Raw genomic sequence first — 19205 nt, 5'->3', positions numbered from 1 at the left:
GCTCCGTCCGTGGTGGCTTTGTTCTGTGCTCCGGTTACGTTATGTGTGTTTTGTGCTGAGTGCCGTTATGAGTTGCCCAAGCATCTGATGATTGTGATTAGAGACCGGTTCTGGTCTGTGCAAAACTTGATAACAAGTTTCCTGTTCGGTCATTTTTGTGTTGACTTGCTTCACACAATCAATGAGAGAGTCGTTCGCCAGAAATGCCGAGGTATGTTGGTTTTATGGCATTTTTGTGACTTGAAATCCAGCACAATAATCGTGTGCCATTGCACTGGCTGAGGTAGCAAAACTTTGCAATGCCTGTGTTTCTCCGTGATTGTATGTTTGCAAACAGCCTTTTGATAAGTAACAGACCTGTAGATTTATCGATTTCCATAAAAAGCAATGAAAGCCACCTATATATAGCTTGCAATATCGATCTCGTCCACTCATATGTGTCTCATTGTGACTCCCGTGACTGTGATGTCACACAGGTACGGGTGTACCACGAGAAGGAGCTGGTCGAGGGGTGTCCGTTCAGCGTGCGTGCAGTGCCGCTCATCAGCCTCCAGCCCCGACCGTCCGGGATCGACCCTTGCGCGCTAGGCTCCACCGTCGAGGTGCTGGTAAGTCGGGGCCAGGATTCCTATAAGTTAGGGCGATGTCTGAGTGGGCGAGTATCTCTAACAGTTATTGGTCACTGAACTGCCTGAATGATGCATTGTGCTCAGTAATATTTGATCAAATTAACGTACATTTTCTATAGCCAACAGGCGAAGAAGACTGTCATTCGTTGTTCTGGAGGTGAATTTCGTCATGTTTTTCATTTGTATTTGTTACATCGTGTAAAATAATGATTGATGTTGACTGGATGGTTAAACTTGTGCTGCCTCTTCTCGCTCTATTTGGCCTATTTGACCTGTTTCCGCTCCCCCAGATCAACCCGTCGGAGGCTAGTGACGGCCGGATCATCGTGACGGCCTACTCGCCGCTGCACCGGCCCCTCGACTGTCCCGTCTCGTGCACGGATGGCGTCTACTCGGCCAAGTTCCAGCCGGACGAGGTCGGAGAGTGGAAGATCCACGTCACCTACGAGGGACAGCACATCCAGGGATCGCCCTTCAACTGCTTCGTCTACGACCCGCATGCTGTTCGGGTGGGTTGAAGGGTGACGACAAGGGTTTGAAGGGTTAGGGTTAGGTGTACGCTGGACATTTTTCCATGGAGACATGAGTGTGAAGGAGGAAACGAGCTACATCGTTGGTCCTATACCGGAACGGCCTTATTCTGAGGTCACGAGTCCCAAACTGGCGCGGCGCTGCTAGAGCGTCACAAAGCTGCCCCCAAGCTCCCACCAACATTTGTTTCTCCGTAGCCACAGTGTTCAACCACTGCTCATCCTACGTCTGACCGAAACCGCTGACCCGATGCTCAGTGAATTTACTGCTAACACCAAAACTGGCCGTCACTGACTGTCACTGACCGTCACTGACCGTCACTGACCGTTCTCCCTGGCCAGGTGGGAGAGCTGGAGGGCACTGAGCCGGGCCGACCGTTCACATTTATCGTGGACGCTCGAGACGCCGGCTGGGGCGAGGTGAAGACTGACATCGTCTGGGAGCAGCGCTCGCTCCACCACACGGTCACAGAGATTGAGAAGGAGATGTACCGAGTCACGGTCACGCCACCCGAGTATGGGAAATACCGCGTCTATATCTACTTCAACGGCGTGGAGATCAAAGGTTAGTATAGGTCAAAAACGTCAGAACAGTAGTAGGAATGAATTGAGGTGGATATGTTCGGACACATACTTCTCTATACAGAGAGGTCGTGGCTGGGATCATATGCGTGAGCTGAAAGAAAATACGTGTGCAGTACTACCAATTTGTAGCCGCTCTGAAGTGACGTAACTTTTCAATACAGCCTTTTTTGGAAATACAGACTGTTTGCGACGAGAAGGTTTTCAATACATGAATTAATATCTCGCTTTCCTACCGCCAGGATGTCCATTCAAGCTCCGAGTCGACAAGAACGGCAAGCACTCCATCACCAAGCGGTCGGCCAACACGGCGGTCAACGCCAGCCGACTGAACGAGCTGAACAGCCGTCTGAAGGCCTCGCCGCCGCCGCGCGTCAAAAACCCCGAGGAGGATGTCCAGTTCATGAGGTCCACCCTGGAGGAGATGAAGAGTAAGTGACACTGCATGCTGGAGGTGGTTGGTGCTGGGGATAATCTGATGCTAACCCGTGGGCTGTAATCCGTGAGGGAGTAAACTGATGATATTTGTGCTGGCGTGCCGAATTTATAATCAATCCTACGGCACTAGACCAAATGATGCTAGACGAAGAGAGTGGCACCCGTTTAATAATAGCGTGTTTATTTCCTATCCTGCTGGTTGATTCAAAAAGACATTTGCACCACTTTGTACTACGTCTTAAGTTGTTTAAGTTTCACAACTAAAATCGAAAGGCAGAAACGCCGTCCGTCCCTTTGGTTCAACATAAAAAAATCAGGTCAAAAGATCGGCCAAAGGCCCCAAAACAATAAAAAAAGGAACCAGCTGTGAGTCTGGATTATAACTACCACGGTTTGATATTTCTTGGAGTAGAACTGAATATATTGAATAATGTCTATGAAATATTACTTTAAACTCGCAGTAACATGGCGATCAAACGACTACTCTAGCCTCATATAGCCGATAACTCTGTTTAACCCTGTTAACTCGTTCCGATGGAGCGTTAACCGTTACCACTCTGTCTCGGAGTCTGTATCTGTCTCTCTAACCGGGCCACTAACGCGCCTCTCCGTCTGTAGGTGGGTTGCACCTTCAGACCACTCCGAAACACGCGGACCCGTACCGCTATCGGGCCGACGCGCAGCTCTCGCCACCAGAGGTCGCGCGCCACCTCAGCGAGTGGTACCGCCAGCAGCGGGACGGCAGCGTCGGCCGCCGCTCGCCGCAGCCGCACTACACGTCCCGGGCCGACCACTACGTCAGCGCGCCGCCGGGACGGCCCCGGTCCCGGTCCGGGTCAAGGTCACGGTCTCCGTCACCGGCCGGAGTGAACTACACATCGAGAACAGATCGGTACATCAGCAGTGAGGTGCGGCCGACAAGCCCCCGGCCGAGGTCGCCCAATAACTACACCTCCAGCTACTCGACCAAGACGGAGAGGTTTTCGTCTCTCCCGCGCGGCAGGAGTCCTCCGCCGACCACTACACACACCACGAGGTACTCCAGTCTACCACGAGCGACGAGCCCGCCACCGTCAAGCACCAGCTACACCACGAGGACAGAGCGGTACCTGTCCTCCGAGAGGAGGGGCCCCAGTCCTCCGCCGGGAGGAACCCCCTCCAAACTGGAGCGTCAGATCGCGCCCGGTCCTCGCCATCACTCACCCTACACCAGCCGCCTAGACCACGAGCCGGCTCGGCCGTCCAGCCCTCCGGCTGTCCGGACTCTGACCACACGTACCGAGCACTACTCTTCTAACCAGCGCAGTGTGTCGCCGCGGCCGGAGGCGCCGAGTTACACCACCTCTCGGGAGCGGTATCTGAGCCCTCGCCGCCGGTCACCCTCGCCACCAGCCACGTCCACGTACACGCGCCACGTGGAGCGCCACGAGCGGCACGTGCAGCGGCGGAGCGACAGCCCGGAGAGTGGCGATTCGCCGCCGCGCCGCGCCGCCTCGCCGCCGCTCTACTCAAATACGGTGCAGTACCGACCGGAGAGACACGAGCTCTCGCAAACGCTGCTCAGTACGAGACATGTGAGCTCCACTGAGAGGCGGAGCACGAGTCCACTGCCGCCGAGGGGCCGGGACGAGGTAGACTCGCCGCGGGCTCTGCCAGGCCGGCCGAGGGTGACGCGACGGCTGGTGGAGGAGACGGAGATCGATTACGTCCTCCCGAGACGGTCGTCACCGTCGACGGACTCGAGTCCGGACCGACGAGGCACGCCCGGCCGGCTTCCCTCGAGGTCGTATAACGATCACCCAGAAAGGGAGACGCCGGAGAGGTTTATTTCGACCAAAACACATCGAGTGCCTGGTCGGGAGAGCCCAGAACCGAGATACACACCAGACAAATATACAACGACGAAGACGTACAGAACACGTCCTCGAGACAGTCCAGAGCCTCGGAGTACCTCCGATACATACACTTCAACCACGACGAAAACTCATCGAACGCACCAGTGGGACAGTCCGGACGACCGCTCACCGCCTGATCGGCACACCACAGTCAAAACATATCGGCCAAAGGAGAGGGACAGTCGCGAGCCGACGCCGGACTATTACACCACGAGTTCTGTGACTCGCGAGTACCACTCGGAAGACCGACACACGCTCGACCGCAGGACGTACCCGGAGACGTTCCCAGAAACCTTCCCTCCCCCGCGGGTACCTCGGTCGGACGAGAGATCCACCCCAGAACGGAGACCAGACGTGCTGGAGAAGTACACAGCCCCCAAACCATACCGGCCTGATGAGCGAGACACTGTGGACCGACGCTCCACGCCGGAGGCCTACACCAGCTCGATGACTCGGACGTCACGGAGGACTACAGAGGAGCGCACTGGTACCGAGAGACTGACTGTGCCGGGAAAGACGACCCAACGGCGTTCGCCATCGCCGCGTTCTGAGCCGCTGCGGCGGGTTGACCGGCCAGAACCGGAGGCACCCATCAAGAAAACTTCCAAAGTTGTGCGAAATGGGGTCGCTCGACCTGCCGATGATCCAAATGCGCTGCTGGATGATCAAATCCAGAACGTAACAGAGCGCTACTTCGCTCCCGGTGAGGCACTGCCTAGGAGCGACCAGCTCCTGCGGCGTAGCTCGCCTCCTCCCTCGCCCCCTGATGCCTCTCAGGCGCTGGACGTGCGTCGGCCACCGCCTGGGGGTAACTACGACGACCTCAAACAGCTGTTTGAGCGCTGCCCGAGCGCCGTGCGCCGGGAGTCCACCGAACCCGAGCCGGGTCTGCGGCTCGTGCGCGAGACAAAACGGCTCGAGGACGGCCGAGAGGTGACCCGAGAGGTGGAGGAGTACACGGACGAGAGGCGGCACTCGCACTCGCGCGTCGAGCGCTACAGGATCTCACAGCCCGGCTACGAGGCCACTAGCTTCCACTCGCTGAAACGGACAATCGTCAAAGGTACGACCAAGCGGTGGCGGCGAACTGGAGCTTGCACGGCTTCTAATCCGGTATGACGGACTGCGGCTCTCTCTCGCTCGTCTCCCAGCCTGTTTCTGCGGGCTGATGCACGGCATTCTTTCTCGGCGCGGCTGACGGCTCGTCGATTGGTTCCATCAATTGGTTTTGTACTACGCACTCCTGCAGTGGCATTCAGGTGGTGAATAATGGCTTGGGCTAACTTTTCCTACTAACACAGCTCCTTCGCCCCCGCAGTATGAGCTTTTGCGTCGTCTCAGAGCAGAAAGTACACGAGATATGGCTTTGCTTCGTAGCTAATAGTACATAGATGTGCTGAGTTTGTGCCAAGCTTCGTAGGGGCTAGTTCAGTGCCTGATCTAGTTGTTGCTGGTACTGGAATGTGGTTAGTGTTGTTGCCTTCCCTGTGCTATTCAGGAGATATCTTTTGTGTGCTTTCAGATCACCAGGTGATTCGTGCCGCTGATTACGACGAGAAGAGGAAGGCGATTGACCAGGTCACCAGCAACACGCTCAACTTCAACCAGATGAACCTGGACGGTCGGTCATTGACGGTTACACCCGAGGGCTAGCTGTGATGTAGTATCAGACTCATCCTCACAGAAAAAGTTATGCAGATAACTAGATGCAAATAAAGCATGCATAAAGACCTGTGTCTTACGACTGATTTTTTTTTTTTTTTAGCGTCGAATAATTGAAAGCGTATTTGGCTAAAGTTAGATGCGTTGCTCATGCATCCCATTTATCTTAGCAAACGTCACGGTGTAAAAAGTCAAAGTCATTTTCATTCTTATGCCATTTTACATTGTTTAGGCGCTGTCTCCTTGCTTTGGCAGCCTTTAATCCATCTCATATAAGCACAAGTCGACATTAAATTTTGTCTTTACCAACTCGCAGAATGGAACGTGCGAGATCGCTCCAGAAGCCATTCCTCGTTCGAGTACGACTACGACCCGGCTGCGCACATCAAGCACATCATCAAATCAGGTCAGTCTGGAGTGGGTGCCGTTTTAATTGATTAAGTTTGCTAGCTTTTCAAATGACAACAAGAACATATGATCATTTGTATATCCAGTAATCAAATTTTAGGGTTGAAATACACAGCAAGCATGCAGGCATGCAATTTACGGTTCATTTTTTTCATTTAAGTACACTGGTGAGTCTTAGACTAACAGCTTACGCCACCATCCCCTCTTCTTACAGCTCGGCCTGACTTCGACCCATCATCAGCCGAGAAGATCCACGTGCCACGGGCAGACAGGGACAAGAGCGGAACTCTGGACCGCTCTGGGACGCTGGATCGGTCTGGGACGCTGGACAGATCCACTCTGGATAGATCCACGCTCGACAGATCCACACTGGATCGCTCAACCCATGACCGCTCCACGTATGACCGTTCTACTATCGATCGGTCCACCACTGACCGTTCTACCATTGACCGTTCTACTATTGATCGCTCTACCAATGATCGGTCTACAATCGACCGGTCCACCATCGAGAGGACGGAGAAGTTTGAGCGCCACTCGGACTCCATTAGGGGACACTCGGAGTCGCTCCGAGGACTCGAGGAACAGGTGAGGAGGCGGGGATAAGATGGAACTTGGAAGCTCAATAAGAATGAGTGGCAACAAGCCGAAGTATATGTATACAATTTTCAAAGTTTTTTTCCCTACGTAATCATGTGCAATGCCGCAAGTGATCTGATAGGTGACATTTGTTTTCATTTGCTCACAAGCTATAAAGCTACATACATCCTGTTTGCAACTTGCAGCTAGCATTCCGTTCAGTCACAATCAATGACTGAAGTTAAATGATCTCAAATGTCTCCTGTTTACAGGTGATGCAGTCGTCGTCGCGTCTTCTGCAGTCAGCTGTCCACTCTGACGTCACCACCACCCACGGTGACGTCACGGTGCGCGGAGCCGGTCTGCGCACAGTGCCCGTGTCGCGGCCCGCCGAGTTCTTTATTACGGGCCCACCCGGTACTGCTAAACACGACATCAGGGTCACAATCAGAGGTCAGTAAACTCGATCGTCTCGATCACCTGAGTTCGGTAGCATTTATATATGTTAATCTGTATCAGTCTGTAATTCTATCTCCAAGATTATAGGTTACAATAAACAGTCAGTGCCATTAGATTCATCGCATAGGACACCGGATAACAATGTGGTCATTATTCAAATCATACACCTTCCGCATTTATGTATACAATGCCTCCGATTATATATCGCGTCTTGCCGAAAGTCATAGCCATTCGTTGTTCCCGATTGTATCTCACATACCGTTTCTTCCCTCAGATCCGTCAGACCGACGCGTACCGTGCACTGTTACAAAGTCTGGAGACGAGTTTGCCGTGAAATATCTGCCACAGGTAAGCGAAGAAGCACTCTTGTCTGTTTTCCCAAGTAATGCTATATTGGATTTCTTTACTACCGCCAGGTTACGCAGAACTCTAATGATTGTTCTTGGTCGTATTATCACATTTTTAAGCTGGCCTTTGTATTCATGCACTTTCGTTTGGTTATATTTAAGCAATTAAAGTGGAGCCGTAAGGGCCGTCCACCCTGAACCGGCACCCAGCCAACCCTCTCACCTCCCTCTCCCTCCCCCCCATTTCAGACGGTGGGTGACCACGAGGTGGACATTGAGCTGCGCGGTGACCCGGTGCCCGGCTCTCCATTGGTCAGCAGTGTCTACGACACGTCCCAGATCAGCGTGGCCACCATCCCCGACGGCACCGTCGGCAGGCCCGTCCAGTTCGAGAGTGAGTCAGTGGGGTAGCTGAAGGATAGAGGGAGATGACGCTATAAGTGGTTGGCTGCTTCAAAAAGGGTGGCTGAAAGAGCCTGTGTTAAATGTTGAACGCTACAATACTGTAAAACCTCTGATGGTATGGAAATATGCTAAAACAATATGGTATGCACAATATTACGATGCCCCCAAAACCAAACTCTTGAAACATGTGCAAAACGTCCAATTACAGCTAGCCTCATTCTCAGCGTGTCGGTTCCTTTCCTCGCATTTTTATCTCGTCTCCTCGACACATTATCCTATACTGACAGGAAGGTCCACAGCTGACCCGTAACCCCTCCCCCTCCGCCCCTCAGTTGACGGCTCCCGCGCCGGCGCCGGAAACCTGGAGATCCTGGTGAACGGCGGCCACGTGACCTCTTACGTCAAGGACCTGGGCCAGCAGCGGTTCATGGCCTCGTTCGTGCCGCACTATGCCATGAAACACGTGATCGAGATGAAATTCAACGACGAGGACGTGCCAGGTCAGTCCCGGGAGCTATTGTGCATTCGAGCCCCGGATGGTGTGTATCTCCGAATGTACCCTGAGAGCCCGACGTTACCCGTATAAACCACTGAAGTATGAGCCAACTTACGTAGGAATGTATTATATATTTTCAGTAACCTTTCCCAGTGTCGGATAGTTCTTTTTTCATTGAGCGAAAAAACATATGCTTCCATTGAAAGCATGATACCTGTTTCAACGCTTCTGCCTATTTGTGTTAGTGCATGTGTCTATTTTAAAAGCCGTGTCTGTCCATTTTACTGACCGTCTCTACAAGAAGACTCAGACGGGGCTTATGCTTAATGATTTTCCTAAGCGGGGGAAATTGCCTTATGCGTGAGAATATCTCGACAAAGTTCTACAACCGCGCTCCAAATTGTGGGCATCTCCCACTATTTCCTCATATTGTAATTCAGGTATTTTGCATGTACTTCCTGTGCGTTTTGGAACCTTCTCATGGTATAAGGATGCAAGTACTGTCCTGAGAACATGCTCCGCACCGTTATTGAACATAAATTGAAACGATTCATCCATACCGCGAATAAGCTGGTTCACCATCTCAATCTTCCCATAGATCACACTCGAGATAAAATTTGTGTTATGGTGTCAGGTGCTATTGTGCTATTGTATTCATAGTTACCGATAGCTCCCTGATAACTACAGGGTGATTTTTTTTACTTGTTAAAAAGTAATGAGGTTTAGTTGCGTTAAAATGCAAATATATATTGCAAAATAATATACCAGCATGACGAGCATTCTGGGACATTTTGATTTCATGCAGACACGATGTGAAGGAACGTCCATCGTGTATTTTACTTGTGCTTGAAGCTACCCCCTCTCTCACCGACACGAATCAGCCCGCCTGAGCACGTGTTGAACAGCACCGTGGACTCCTAGACCCTTTAGGCAGACTGAAAAGGCTCCTATCACCCATTTTTAGCTCTGCCAGAGATTTCCACTGTTTTCTTGTTATATCTGCCATAACTGGGTCCAAAAACTAGAAGTCTAGAAAGTGCAGGTCGAGGATTTTGGTACTGGCGGCCCTGGTGGTGTCTGATTCGCTGTTTTTGTTTCTCCCTGAAGAATGTTTCTTCAGAGGCTGCACATACGCCAGATGGACCGTTTGAAGGCTATTTATGACTATAGGCTTGTTCGTGCATTATTTAATGTCTTTCTGAGGCATCTCCTTAATGATCGTATGCTTCGAACTGCCTCAATGCTTCAAAATCATTGTTTTGTGTCGTTCCTTACTGAACGGCGCTGGACCATGCGTGCCCGATTGGTGGGACATTTTCAGGCTCCATTGGGGCCGAGGCCTTTGGTTAAAAGGGACAAATCATGACACCATACAAAATGTCCCACATTTATCTATCACGTGCATTACTTTTTTGCACACGATTTTTCGATTTAGCGACCACCATTGACGTTTACTTTTTAACATTTAAAAAAAAAATCACCCTGTAAGTTGCCGCGAGTTGAAGTGGTTCAGTTCTGTAGTCTCCAGTGACTCAAGGGCTATGTGCTCGGCGGCACGCAACTCGGCAGGATAGATGTCGCTCGTGAGAGGTAGGTATGTGCTGTTCTGGTTTGCGAGATGCATTTCATGTGTTTCATTCTCCACGCTCATGATATGTAAAAAAAGATAACTTCTGAATTTATGTGCTAATCATTAATTAACATCAAGATATTTACGTTTTTCTCAATGCTTACAAGTTACAGAAAGTTTGAAATTTAATTACTTTGACATAAAACAAAGAAATTAAACGAGCGGCGTAAATGACCTATCAGAAAGGTTTGTGGAGTCCGACTGCTTTGGTGTAATGGATGGGGATTGGGATAAGACGTCGGTTCGTTCACAGCTTTGAAGGCGATAAACTTAGATTATTTACTTTATAAAAGCAAAACTGCATTATTAGAGCTTCGCATTTTTTCCCATGTAAGAAGCTCGCAGTGCAGTCGAATACTTTATGCAGCATCGGCTATTTTTATGCCACATACAGTTAGCTACTCTCAAATAAGCATGGTCGAGTGTATCATTAAATCTTTCTTGGCTTAATACAGTGCAGGAAAGAAGGCGGTTGAACCTAAAAAAATGTCGACCAGTCAAGCGTCCAAATTGCATCTGTGCGTAGTGAACTTTTCCGTGCCTATCGCCGACTTTCCAATTCCCATGACCAGCTTTTGGAGGGAATTGCCATACAAACAGAGAAATCCCTTCGCTGCGCGTCGTGCCCGATTAGCTGGTATTTGGAGCGTGGCGACTCTAAGACGGTTCGCTGCACACACCAATAAAAATCGCAGCTTTAGTTAACACAGTAGCGAACGGAATCCAATAACAGAAGTTTTATTGGCATCTTTTGTCTTATTTCGCCGTTTAACACGCATCAAGGAACGTGTGATCCCATAAAAAGAAACAGACCTGTAAATGCGTAACTACTCGCAGACAGTTTCGCTCAAGGCCCTAAAACAAAGTTCCGCTTCATAAGCTGCTGTTTCACGTGTTCAGGGGCTCCTTAGAGCATTTCTTCAATATTCCACCCTTGGAACCACGGACATACGTATCATTGGTCATACAAATTCCAAGAAGGCGCTGAAGTGACTGACCTGACGGAACCGTATCCCTATCCCTTTCTAGCGCATTGCTTCAGCTCTTCATTTTTTGTTGATTTAGGTATGCGCATTGCACACATTTCCATAGCAGTATGTGATTACGGAGCGAGCGAAGCGAGCGTAGTCTTTCCTTAGATTAACGGAAATTCCTGAGTATGAGCGGCCGGCCGGCCGGCCGGCCGGCCGTGGTCACGCTTTTGCGAGGCTTATATCTCAGCAACCACATGACCGATTTACACGCGGTAATTTTTGTAGGGTAGCTTCATTCCTTCTACCAAGTATTGGACTATTCCCGATGCATGTGGGTGACCCCTTATGCACGTGCCACGTGCAAAAAGAAGAGGTGTCCGTTTTGTAATTGTTGCAATATCTCGGTAACTACTTGGCCGATTGCGCTGAAAGTTGGCATGTAGGTAGGCAACCACTTGGCACTGCATATCCATGTGCCAGAGTTGGGGTGCTGCTGCGCGTGGCACGTGCAGGGGTCGTTTCCAGATCTCGAGAACGGCTCGACCGATTGCGCTCAAATTTGGTACACAGTTAGGGACCGGTTAGTAGGGTGCCGTACACAAGTCAGTTGGGACCCATTTTGCACGTGCGCACGTGCAGGGTGCCGCTTCCAGATCTCGAGAACGGCTGGGCCGATTGTGCCCAAATTTGGCACGTCGCTAGAGACCGGTTAGTAGGGTGCCGTGCACAAGTGAGTTGGAGGTACCCCCTCGCAATTTCGCACGTGCAAGGCCCACCCTCTCGCTCGCTCCGTTAGTCGCCCCAAAAGGCGTTATACTGGTTTACCTATACGTAGAATGTATCACACATATCTAAAGAAATCGCCATCCCATCAACCCGCATACCTTACTTATTTGTTTGTTTTTGTTTGTTTTGTTGGGTTAGGCCCTTTCGGTCCAATGAGACCATTTCAGAGCCGGGAGGATATAGGGGGAGACATTGGTCTGGGCAGGCACCCTAGTGAGTCGCCGGGGCTGAGCCCGTCCAGAGAACAGGCCACCCAGCCCCAAGGCACTCACTGCACCCGGCTACGGGGTGCGCTCCCTCGGGAGCAGCGGTGCCGCTCCAAGGGAGCAGCCCGCATGAGATAAAGTTGCCTGTCCAGCCCGGAGGGGGGGGGGGGGGGTGCGGCGTGGAGGAGAAGGATTTCAGTATCCTGACTCCTGAGCATAGAAGCACGGAACGGTGATCATACCTTACTTACCGCTTATTCGGTGCAAGGGCACTCTGGTATGCATTCCGATCATGTGGTCGATGTCTCTCATGTGTGACAGACTCCAAGGGCACCACGCCCTGCCTTCAGAGGGCACCACCACTACCCCAGCCGTATCCCCCCCCCCGCCTACCGCCTCCGCCTACCGCCTCTTCTGACCCAGCCGCCTCCGCCGCCCCAACCCGCCGCCATGGCCGCGGTCGGGGCGGCAGACTAGCCCGCAACTTTCACTGGCGGCGTCGGCACGCATTGGGCCGGGTCACGCATAGCGCCAAACGTGGCGAGGGTGACCACGGTTCGTCGGAAGGTCATCTCAGGCTCAAAAGAAACGATATATACCATTCGAAAGCTGACGGTGAGCTGAATCCAAAAATGTAATTTTTATCAAAATCGATCGATGGCCTTTTTTGAAAATTGCGTTTTTGTAAAAAACTTTATAATCTTGTGTTCAAAGGGCTATCCCGGACATTCTTGAAAACATAAACATGTATTTTTGAATTCCAGTGAAAGATGAACGCCAAAAGAACAATATTTAGTGGAGCAATGTTTCCAAACATTAATATGCGTCTCCCACAGCCGACAATAAGGCGCAATCACACAGCTCAGTGTCACGATGGACTAAAGTCAGCCACACAGAAGCGTGAAATGACCCTTATCGACTTGCAGACCCGGCGCTGTCGGCTCACCTGACCGGTCACGGAATGAACGTTCGGCTCTCGTTCTACTAAACAAATGTCATATTTGTCAATTTAACTGTCCACATCGCTATTAAAGCTATTCAGGATACCTGTGAAGAGAATTCATTGTTCTGCTGGATTTACAACATGCTTTAATTTACATTTTTCTTGTACATGTTTTGTTCCATCCAGCTGCGCTCAGTGCCCGCGCAGGGGAAGTGAGCGGGGTTTCACTGTCAGAGACTGTACTGGTGACAGCTGCTCGGCCGTGCGACCGGTCAAAGGTAACCCTGCCCCACTGGGCGCTACCCCCACTCCACCCGAGCTGAGGCCGGTGCAACCTCTGACATTTCAGCGCGGCCCATTTTCCTTATATGGGCATGATACCAAGCTCAATTGAGCGAAGTAGACATGAACAAATGCAAATTAATGCATGATGTGAAGATGACAGAACAATGAATTTTCTTCACAGGTATCCTGAAGAACTTTAATAGCGATGTGGACAGTTAAACTGACAAATATGACATTTGTTTAGTAGAACGAGAGCCGAACGTTCTTTCCGTGGCCGGTCAGGCGGGCCGATAGCGCCGGGTCTGCGAGTCGATAAGGGTCATTTCACGCTTCTGTGTGGCTGACTTTGGTCCATCGTGACACTGAGATGTGTGATTGCGCCTTATTGTCGGCTGTGGGAGGCGCATATTAATGTTTGGAAATATTGCTTCGCTAAATATTTTTCTTTTGGCGTTCAGCTTTCACTGGAACTCAAAAATACATGTTTATGTTTTCAAGAATGTCCGGGACAGCCCGTTGAATAAAAGATTATAAAGTTTTGATAAAAACGCAATTTTCAAAAAAGGCCATCGATCGATTTTGATAAAAATTACATTTTTGGATTCAGCTCACCGTCAGCTTTCGAATGGTATATATCGTTTCTTTTGAGCCTGAGATGACCTTCCGACGAACCGTGTGACAGAGAGGCGGATGGAGAGCGCCATGAGGCGTAGAGGGCCCTCGGATTGACGGCGTATTGAGGGAGTGGTGTCCTGATGTTACCGTAGAGGCGAAAAGTCAGATTTCTAACGGTCGGGGTAGTGACACTTCCCCAGCTGAGTTGATCGGCTCGAACTTTTATTTATGTATGACTTTAGTCGTCCCACCATCGAGTTTTAGGCTTACGGGACCTTCCGTACCTATTCACAGGGCATGTATTTTACACTTAATAAGATAAAAATTTAGGCAATTGATCCTTCATTTCGCACATCTCAAACAAGAACACCACCATGTTAAATCACGTTACCTAACTGTCACACAACAGCTTTATTTAACCTTGACATACAATGCCGACTACTGTAGGCTTCATGCCATCCCCGAAATTCCAATGTGCACTACATCAGTTAGCCGAAGATAATCCACACCTAACCTCTCTCTGACCCCATTCCTGCCATCTGCCGCTGTCGACCGCCAGGCCCAGTCCCCATCACCCCTTCCCAAGGGCAGGTGAAATCCCGCTCTGAATTGACCCGCAGCTGATCTGACCCCGCCCCCCCCCCCGCCCCGGATAATTACGTGTGACTGCACCACCAGGGCCGGACCGTCACCCGCCCAATGCTAATGCGGCCTTGTTTGGTAACGGGGCCGAGCGGCCCGGCGTCACAGCCAGGGGTAATCGACCAGCCGGGGTGCCGGCTGCAGGGCTGCTCGACCAGGAGAGGTGTGGAGAGTCCACAAGGTGGCAGGCGTGGTGGGGCCAGGGACTTGACACTGGCGTACCAAGTACGACAAGTCCTTGGTGAAGGTATCATTGGAAACGCAGCGAAATCAATTCAATAGGTCGAGGCGTGGTCCATCTACTATAACCATTGGGACTAAATTTGTCCTGTCACATACGAGACAGGACAAACAGCAGCTGCGATAATTTTCTTATGGGCATGTCTTATCGAGGATTATCAAATAATACATGGATAGACGTACTTTGTTTGAAACTGACAGAAATGCATGTCTCTTGTATCGAATATTTGCCTCATGTGCTTCATGAATTTGTTTTTGTCACGATGTCTGCACAATGCACAGTCTGTGCAGTGTGCAGTGTTCATGTGGGCCCCACAGGCGGGAACTGGTTTAGTAAGCTGTCTGGGGCGGAGCGCTACTCAGCCCTCCCCAGGGCGTGTCAGGGGCGGCAGCGGTAAATGACGGGTGGACCTCCAAGTCCGCGCCGTCTGAGGCGATTGTCGGCTCCTCAGAGCTGTTCGATGAAGGCCTGGGCGGACAATCATGTCTGTTTTACACCGCCCGTGCCGCGAGACCGGGATAGCCGCCAGTCAGGGCGCGGGGCAGACTGTCACTCACTCGTTAGTGCAGACAAAGGGTGGCATGCAGCCTTGTGATCCAAAGAAGCACTACTCGCGTGTGCATTCAACAGGCGTGTTCCACACGAATGGTTTCTTGATTTGACCTTTATGAAGTAGACAATGGTTTGACCCGACGGCGGCTGGGCGGCTGTTTAACCGGCACGGCGAGGCTAGCGGAGTGTGCCGACCCGTTTCCACAAATACACCCCGCGATACCTGTTTGGTGTCGTGACTTCCCGCCGAGTCTTGTTGGCCGAGACCGGCCCCATGCAGCCACGACCGGGTCGCGCGCCGGCTGCTTGCTATGCTGAGCCTTACGTCGTCGTTCGCCGCTGCCAGAGCCCAGAGAGTCTGACGTCAGTGCCGCACTCGGGACAGACAGTTCAAAGGGTGGGAGAGACTGCGCACCGCAGTGGGGTGTGGCCTCCGGGTGAAATTCCGGGAATAGGAGTTCATCGCCGAGGTGGCCGATTTGTAGTGAAGCTCAGTACCTACATATAGTGGAGCTTGTAGAGAAGTTCGGGTAATCATTGTTTACTGTTCAGCTGCGACAGGCGAACTTCCGTCTTATTCCGCTATGCTAATACGCTTAGCCGTATTGTGCTGTGTAAGCATGATAAGACTGCTTGGTAGGTGTCTTCCAAATCACTTCTATGGAAAGCCCGACGCTTTCTTCAAAGCTGGATTCACCTGTCACGCTTCTGATCCTTCCCTTCCCATGCCGTCCTCCATGTGAACCGACCTTTCACTGGGGCATGTCGGCGGTGACATCCGGCACCCGTTTGGCCCTGATATCGAACGGCGCCGTCTGATGCGGGCTCTGACTCATACCGCCTGGCGTCACAGTCACCCGGTGCGGTTCTATGAACTGGCCCCGGCCCGCTGGACCTCTAGCCTGTCCAGCTGTGGTCTCAGCGGTGCACTGACACATCGGCGTCAAATTCAAGCTTTGCGGGAATGGTGATATAATACGGGTTTGATAACAATGGGAATCCGGGACCTACCATGCACCAGTGGCACAATTAATGTCTGATTTGATGACACATTTTTCTGGAAAGTCGATGTGGGTGCCGTTAAATCTTCACGGAGGTCTCTTTTGTTACCTGCGGCGTCGCCTGCAGCGGGTCCCCGATCAGATCGGTCTGGAGATGGCTCCTTTCCGGCGCGGCGGAGGGGCGACTCGGCAGAGCGGGTCCACACGGGGTCAGAGTAGCGGCGTCGGCCGACGGAATGCCACAGGAAATGGGGTCACCGGAACGGAATAGCTGAGCGAGCAGAGCGGCTTACTCGAGAGACGTGTTGTAAATGCAGAGGAGCCACCGGTGCGGCCACGCCGAGTGGTGTGCGATCAGCCGTGTCCGGCTGGACGACAGGCCTCCGTGACACATGTAATAACCAATGAAGTGAGACCGCCTCCGGCCTTCCGGCAGGCGCGGCTACGCGAGCGGGGCAGTCGTACGAGAATGACTTCGTTTTGGGTCAGTCTCACGTATTTTTTGACAGTCTCGTGTGGTCGGAAATGGGACGCGGCTGCTCATGATGACGGTTTCCCAGCGCTGGCCTATAGCCGCGGGTTAGTGCCAGCGGGCTGTTTCAGTCCCGTCTTTAATGACACCGAGATCGGACCGGTTTCTGACCGGTGCACGCCCGGCGCAGAGACCAGCGACGGGCCCGCTCCGAAACTACCCACCTGTTGGCCTCAAACCCCTCCGACCAAACCATCCCGCCTGCCCATGATTCGCGGCGGCGCGGGGCTGTTTTGCGGACCGGCCGGCGGACGGAGGGTCGTCCCACGGCTTGCCCGCGGCCGATGCCCGGCTCCTCGGCGGCGTCAGCGCCGCGCCGACCGCCGCCGAAGAGCTGGAATTTCTCCTGCGGCGGCCGGTGGCTCCACCGGCCCGCAGACCGGTGGCCGCCCGGCGCGGACTGTGATTGGTCGCCGCCGCCGGTGGAGGCCGGTAGAGCGGCGGCCCGGCCCCGGCCGACGTAGCGCACCGCCCGGCCACGTAGTTGGTGAGGGAGTGCAGCAGCGGCGACGACGGGCGGGCCGGATCGACGGCGCCGCCGACTGAGCGTTTCCGGAGACGTTGCCGGCTTTCCGACCGAGGAAAGCCGCGTGAAATAGCGAGAGAGAGACGCGTGAAGAGACACGGTGTGGGGATCGGACGTAGTGCGTGATCGGATCGGACGACAGCGGGTGTGTGTGGGGATCGGACGGACGGAGGCACGCCGCCGGGCAGCCGCGAAGGTGAGTCAATGCCCTACATTCGCGCGGCGTGGAAAGTCGCCGCGAGCCGCCCAGTGCGAGGGCGGACGGATAGCAAACGCTGGAGAAACCGCACTCTCCCATATTATTAAAGCCAGACGCTCAATCGTGCCCACCCGGGCTGTCATGGAGGGAGAGAGGGGGAGAGGAACCCCCAGCTCGTGCCGGGAGGCCGATGCTCCTGCATGGTAACCTTGAACGGGCGTCAGCCGGCTGCGTGATGGCTCCGACGCCCCCATACGGAAGCTGCAGCCATGTGTGCTGTGCGGCCGGGCTGCGGTATGGTTAACCACCCGATGAGGGCAGCAACCCGAACGCCGTCGTGCCTACTCAACCGCTTCGGCCGCTGTCGGCACGGCTAGCCTGCCTCAGCTGGCTCCATCGCCACCTGCCTTTGTGTCGATCTGAACACTCAGTCAGCAGTCGTGCTAACTTGGAAAACACGACGGCGGCTCGGTCCGCCACCCCATGAACCCCTCCCCTCTGTTCCCCGCCCCTACCCTCCCCCGTTACCCCGGAACCTGCCAGACCTGGCTAGCCATGCATCGCCGGCAGTGTTCAACAGACCGGCGAGTCTGTACTGAGACGTGCGTTATCGCTCCAAGTCCAACCGGCCGACCGCTGTCAGAAGCGTGCAGTTGCGCACGTTCCAACCAGCGCTGCACTAAGCAAGGTGACCCCCGGTACAAATCAAACCCGTTGTCACAGGGCTGTAATAGCGGTGCTTCGCTAGTCGTCTCTCGCCGCCGCCGGCAGCGGAGGCGGCGAAGGCGAGACGGCGGTGACTGCAGGGCAGCACATAACGGTAACACCAGCCGCCCGCGAGTCGCCGCGGAGACTGCAGAACTGCATAGGTAGACATCACCAAGGATGGGCGGTAGCCGAGCTGCTTGGCGGAGACTGTAACGGTGTACAGAAGGGTAGCACCAAAGATGGCTGGTGGAAACGAGAGCACCAAAGCGGTTAATTTTAACCAACGGAGGGTCCGATGGAGATCGTAAGCATGTGAAGATATGAGACGAACATGCTTGAGACAGCTCTATAATGAGATGAATACTCATGAGCCCTGTGCTGAGTCTTGATGATAGCCAACGCCCAGTCAGTGCTCCCAAGTCCATCCAAAGTCCCAACCATCCAATCCAAACATATGACAGCATACTGAATACGCTTTATCGTGTCAGTCAGTGCGCATGATGATCTAGCCTGGTCACTGTGTCGTTATAATCGGCTCATCTCGCCGACATTTTGGTAGCATTGAAGGATGGGTGAGGCGCAGGGCTTGTTTACGCTGTATAACATTGTCGTACATAGTAATGGACAACAAGTTGTTGCCTCAATATTTTTGTGTCATGCTTTCCTTGTCATACGGGTATCCTGTGGTTAGTCAATCTTCATACAACGAGGATGCATAAATAGACGTGCAAAGGTACTCTTCTACCATGCACGTTTGAACTTATGTTGGATAAATGTCAACTTTGCATAAATACCTACATAAGTTTAAGGGACATGGCAAGGGAAGTAAACAAGTTATTTTTATTTGTTATTTAGTTCTAGCTTTTCAGTCCATGTCATTATTTCAACGCTATGCCGTCTATGTAAATTATTAACGAAAGTTTTGCAGACGGCTGAAA

The 19205-nt window shown here is 52.5% G+C and overlaps 2 protein-coding genes across 3 annotated transcripts in view; both read left to right on the top strand.

Annotated features, from left to right (window-relative positions):
- The window catches only part of LOC122381845 (filamin-B-like), a 46594-nt gene extending 42125 nt beyond the window's left edge, over positions 1 to 4469 (top strand). The window contains exons 9-14 of the mRNA XM_043366547.1: positions 477 to 608; positions 920 to 1138; positions 1502 to 1724; positions 1984 to 2172; positions 2798 to 3753; positions 4341 to 4469. Coding sequence (XP_043222482.1) covers positions 477 to 608; positions 920 to 1138; positions 1502 to 1724; positions 1984 to 2172; positions 2798 to 3753; positions 4341 to 4469 — 1848 coding nt within the window. The remainder of the gene's footprint in view (positions 1 to 476; positions 609 to 919; positions 1139 to 1501; positions 1725 to 1983; positions 2173 to 2797; positions 3754 to 4340) is intronic.
- The window catches only part of LOC122381819 (filamin-C-like), a 58401-nt gene continuing 42755 nt past the window's right edge, over positions 3560 to 19205 (top strand). Inside the window, exons 1-8 of one of the 2 annotated variants that reach the window (XM_043366501.1) lie at positions 3560 to 5137; positions 5597 to 5695; positions 6053 to 6142; positions 6359 to 6729; positions 6993 to 7173; positions 7454 to 7527; positions 7776 to 7920; positions 8264 to 8431. In XM_043366501.1, coding sequence (XP_043222436.1) covers positions 4522 to 5137; positions 5597 to 5695; positions 6053 to 6142; positions 6359 to 6729; positions 6993 to 7173; positions 7454 to 7527; positions 7776 to 7920; positions 8264 to 8431 — 1744 coding nt within the window. In that variant the 5' untranslated portion in view covers positions 3560 to 4521. Of the gene's footprint in view, positions 5138 to 5596; positions 5696 to 6052; positions 6143 to 6358; positions 6730 to 6992; positions 7174 to 7453; positions 7528 to 7775; positions 7921 to 8263; positions 8432 to 17312; positions 17557 to 19205 lie in introns of those variants that run through there. The other variant, XM_043366502.1, reaches the window with a different exon arrangement.

The sequence above is a fragment of the Amphibalanus amphitrite genome, unplaced genomic scaffold (assembly GCF_019059575.1).
Source record: "Amphibalanus amphitrite isolate SeventyFive unplaced genomic scaffold, NRLGWU_Aamphi_draft 000128F_arrow, whole genome shotgun sequence".
NCBI lineage: Eukaryota > Metazoa > Arthropoda > Thecostraca > Balanomorpha > Balanidae > Amphibalanus > Amphibalanus amphitrite.
The sequence above is the reverse complement of the archived record's forward strand: the minus strand, read 5'-3'. Positions and strand labels throughout refer to the sequence as shown.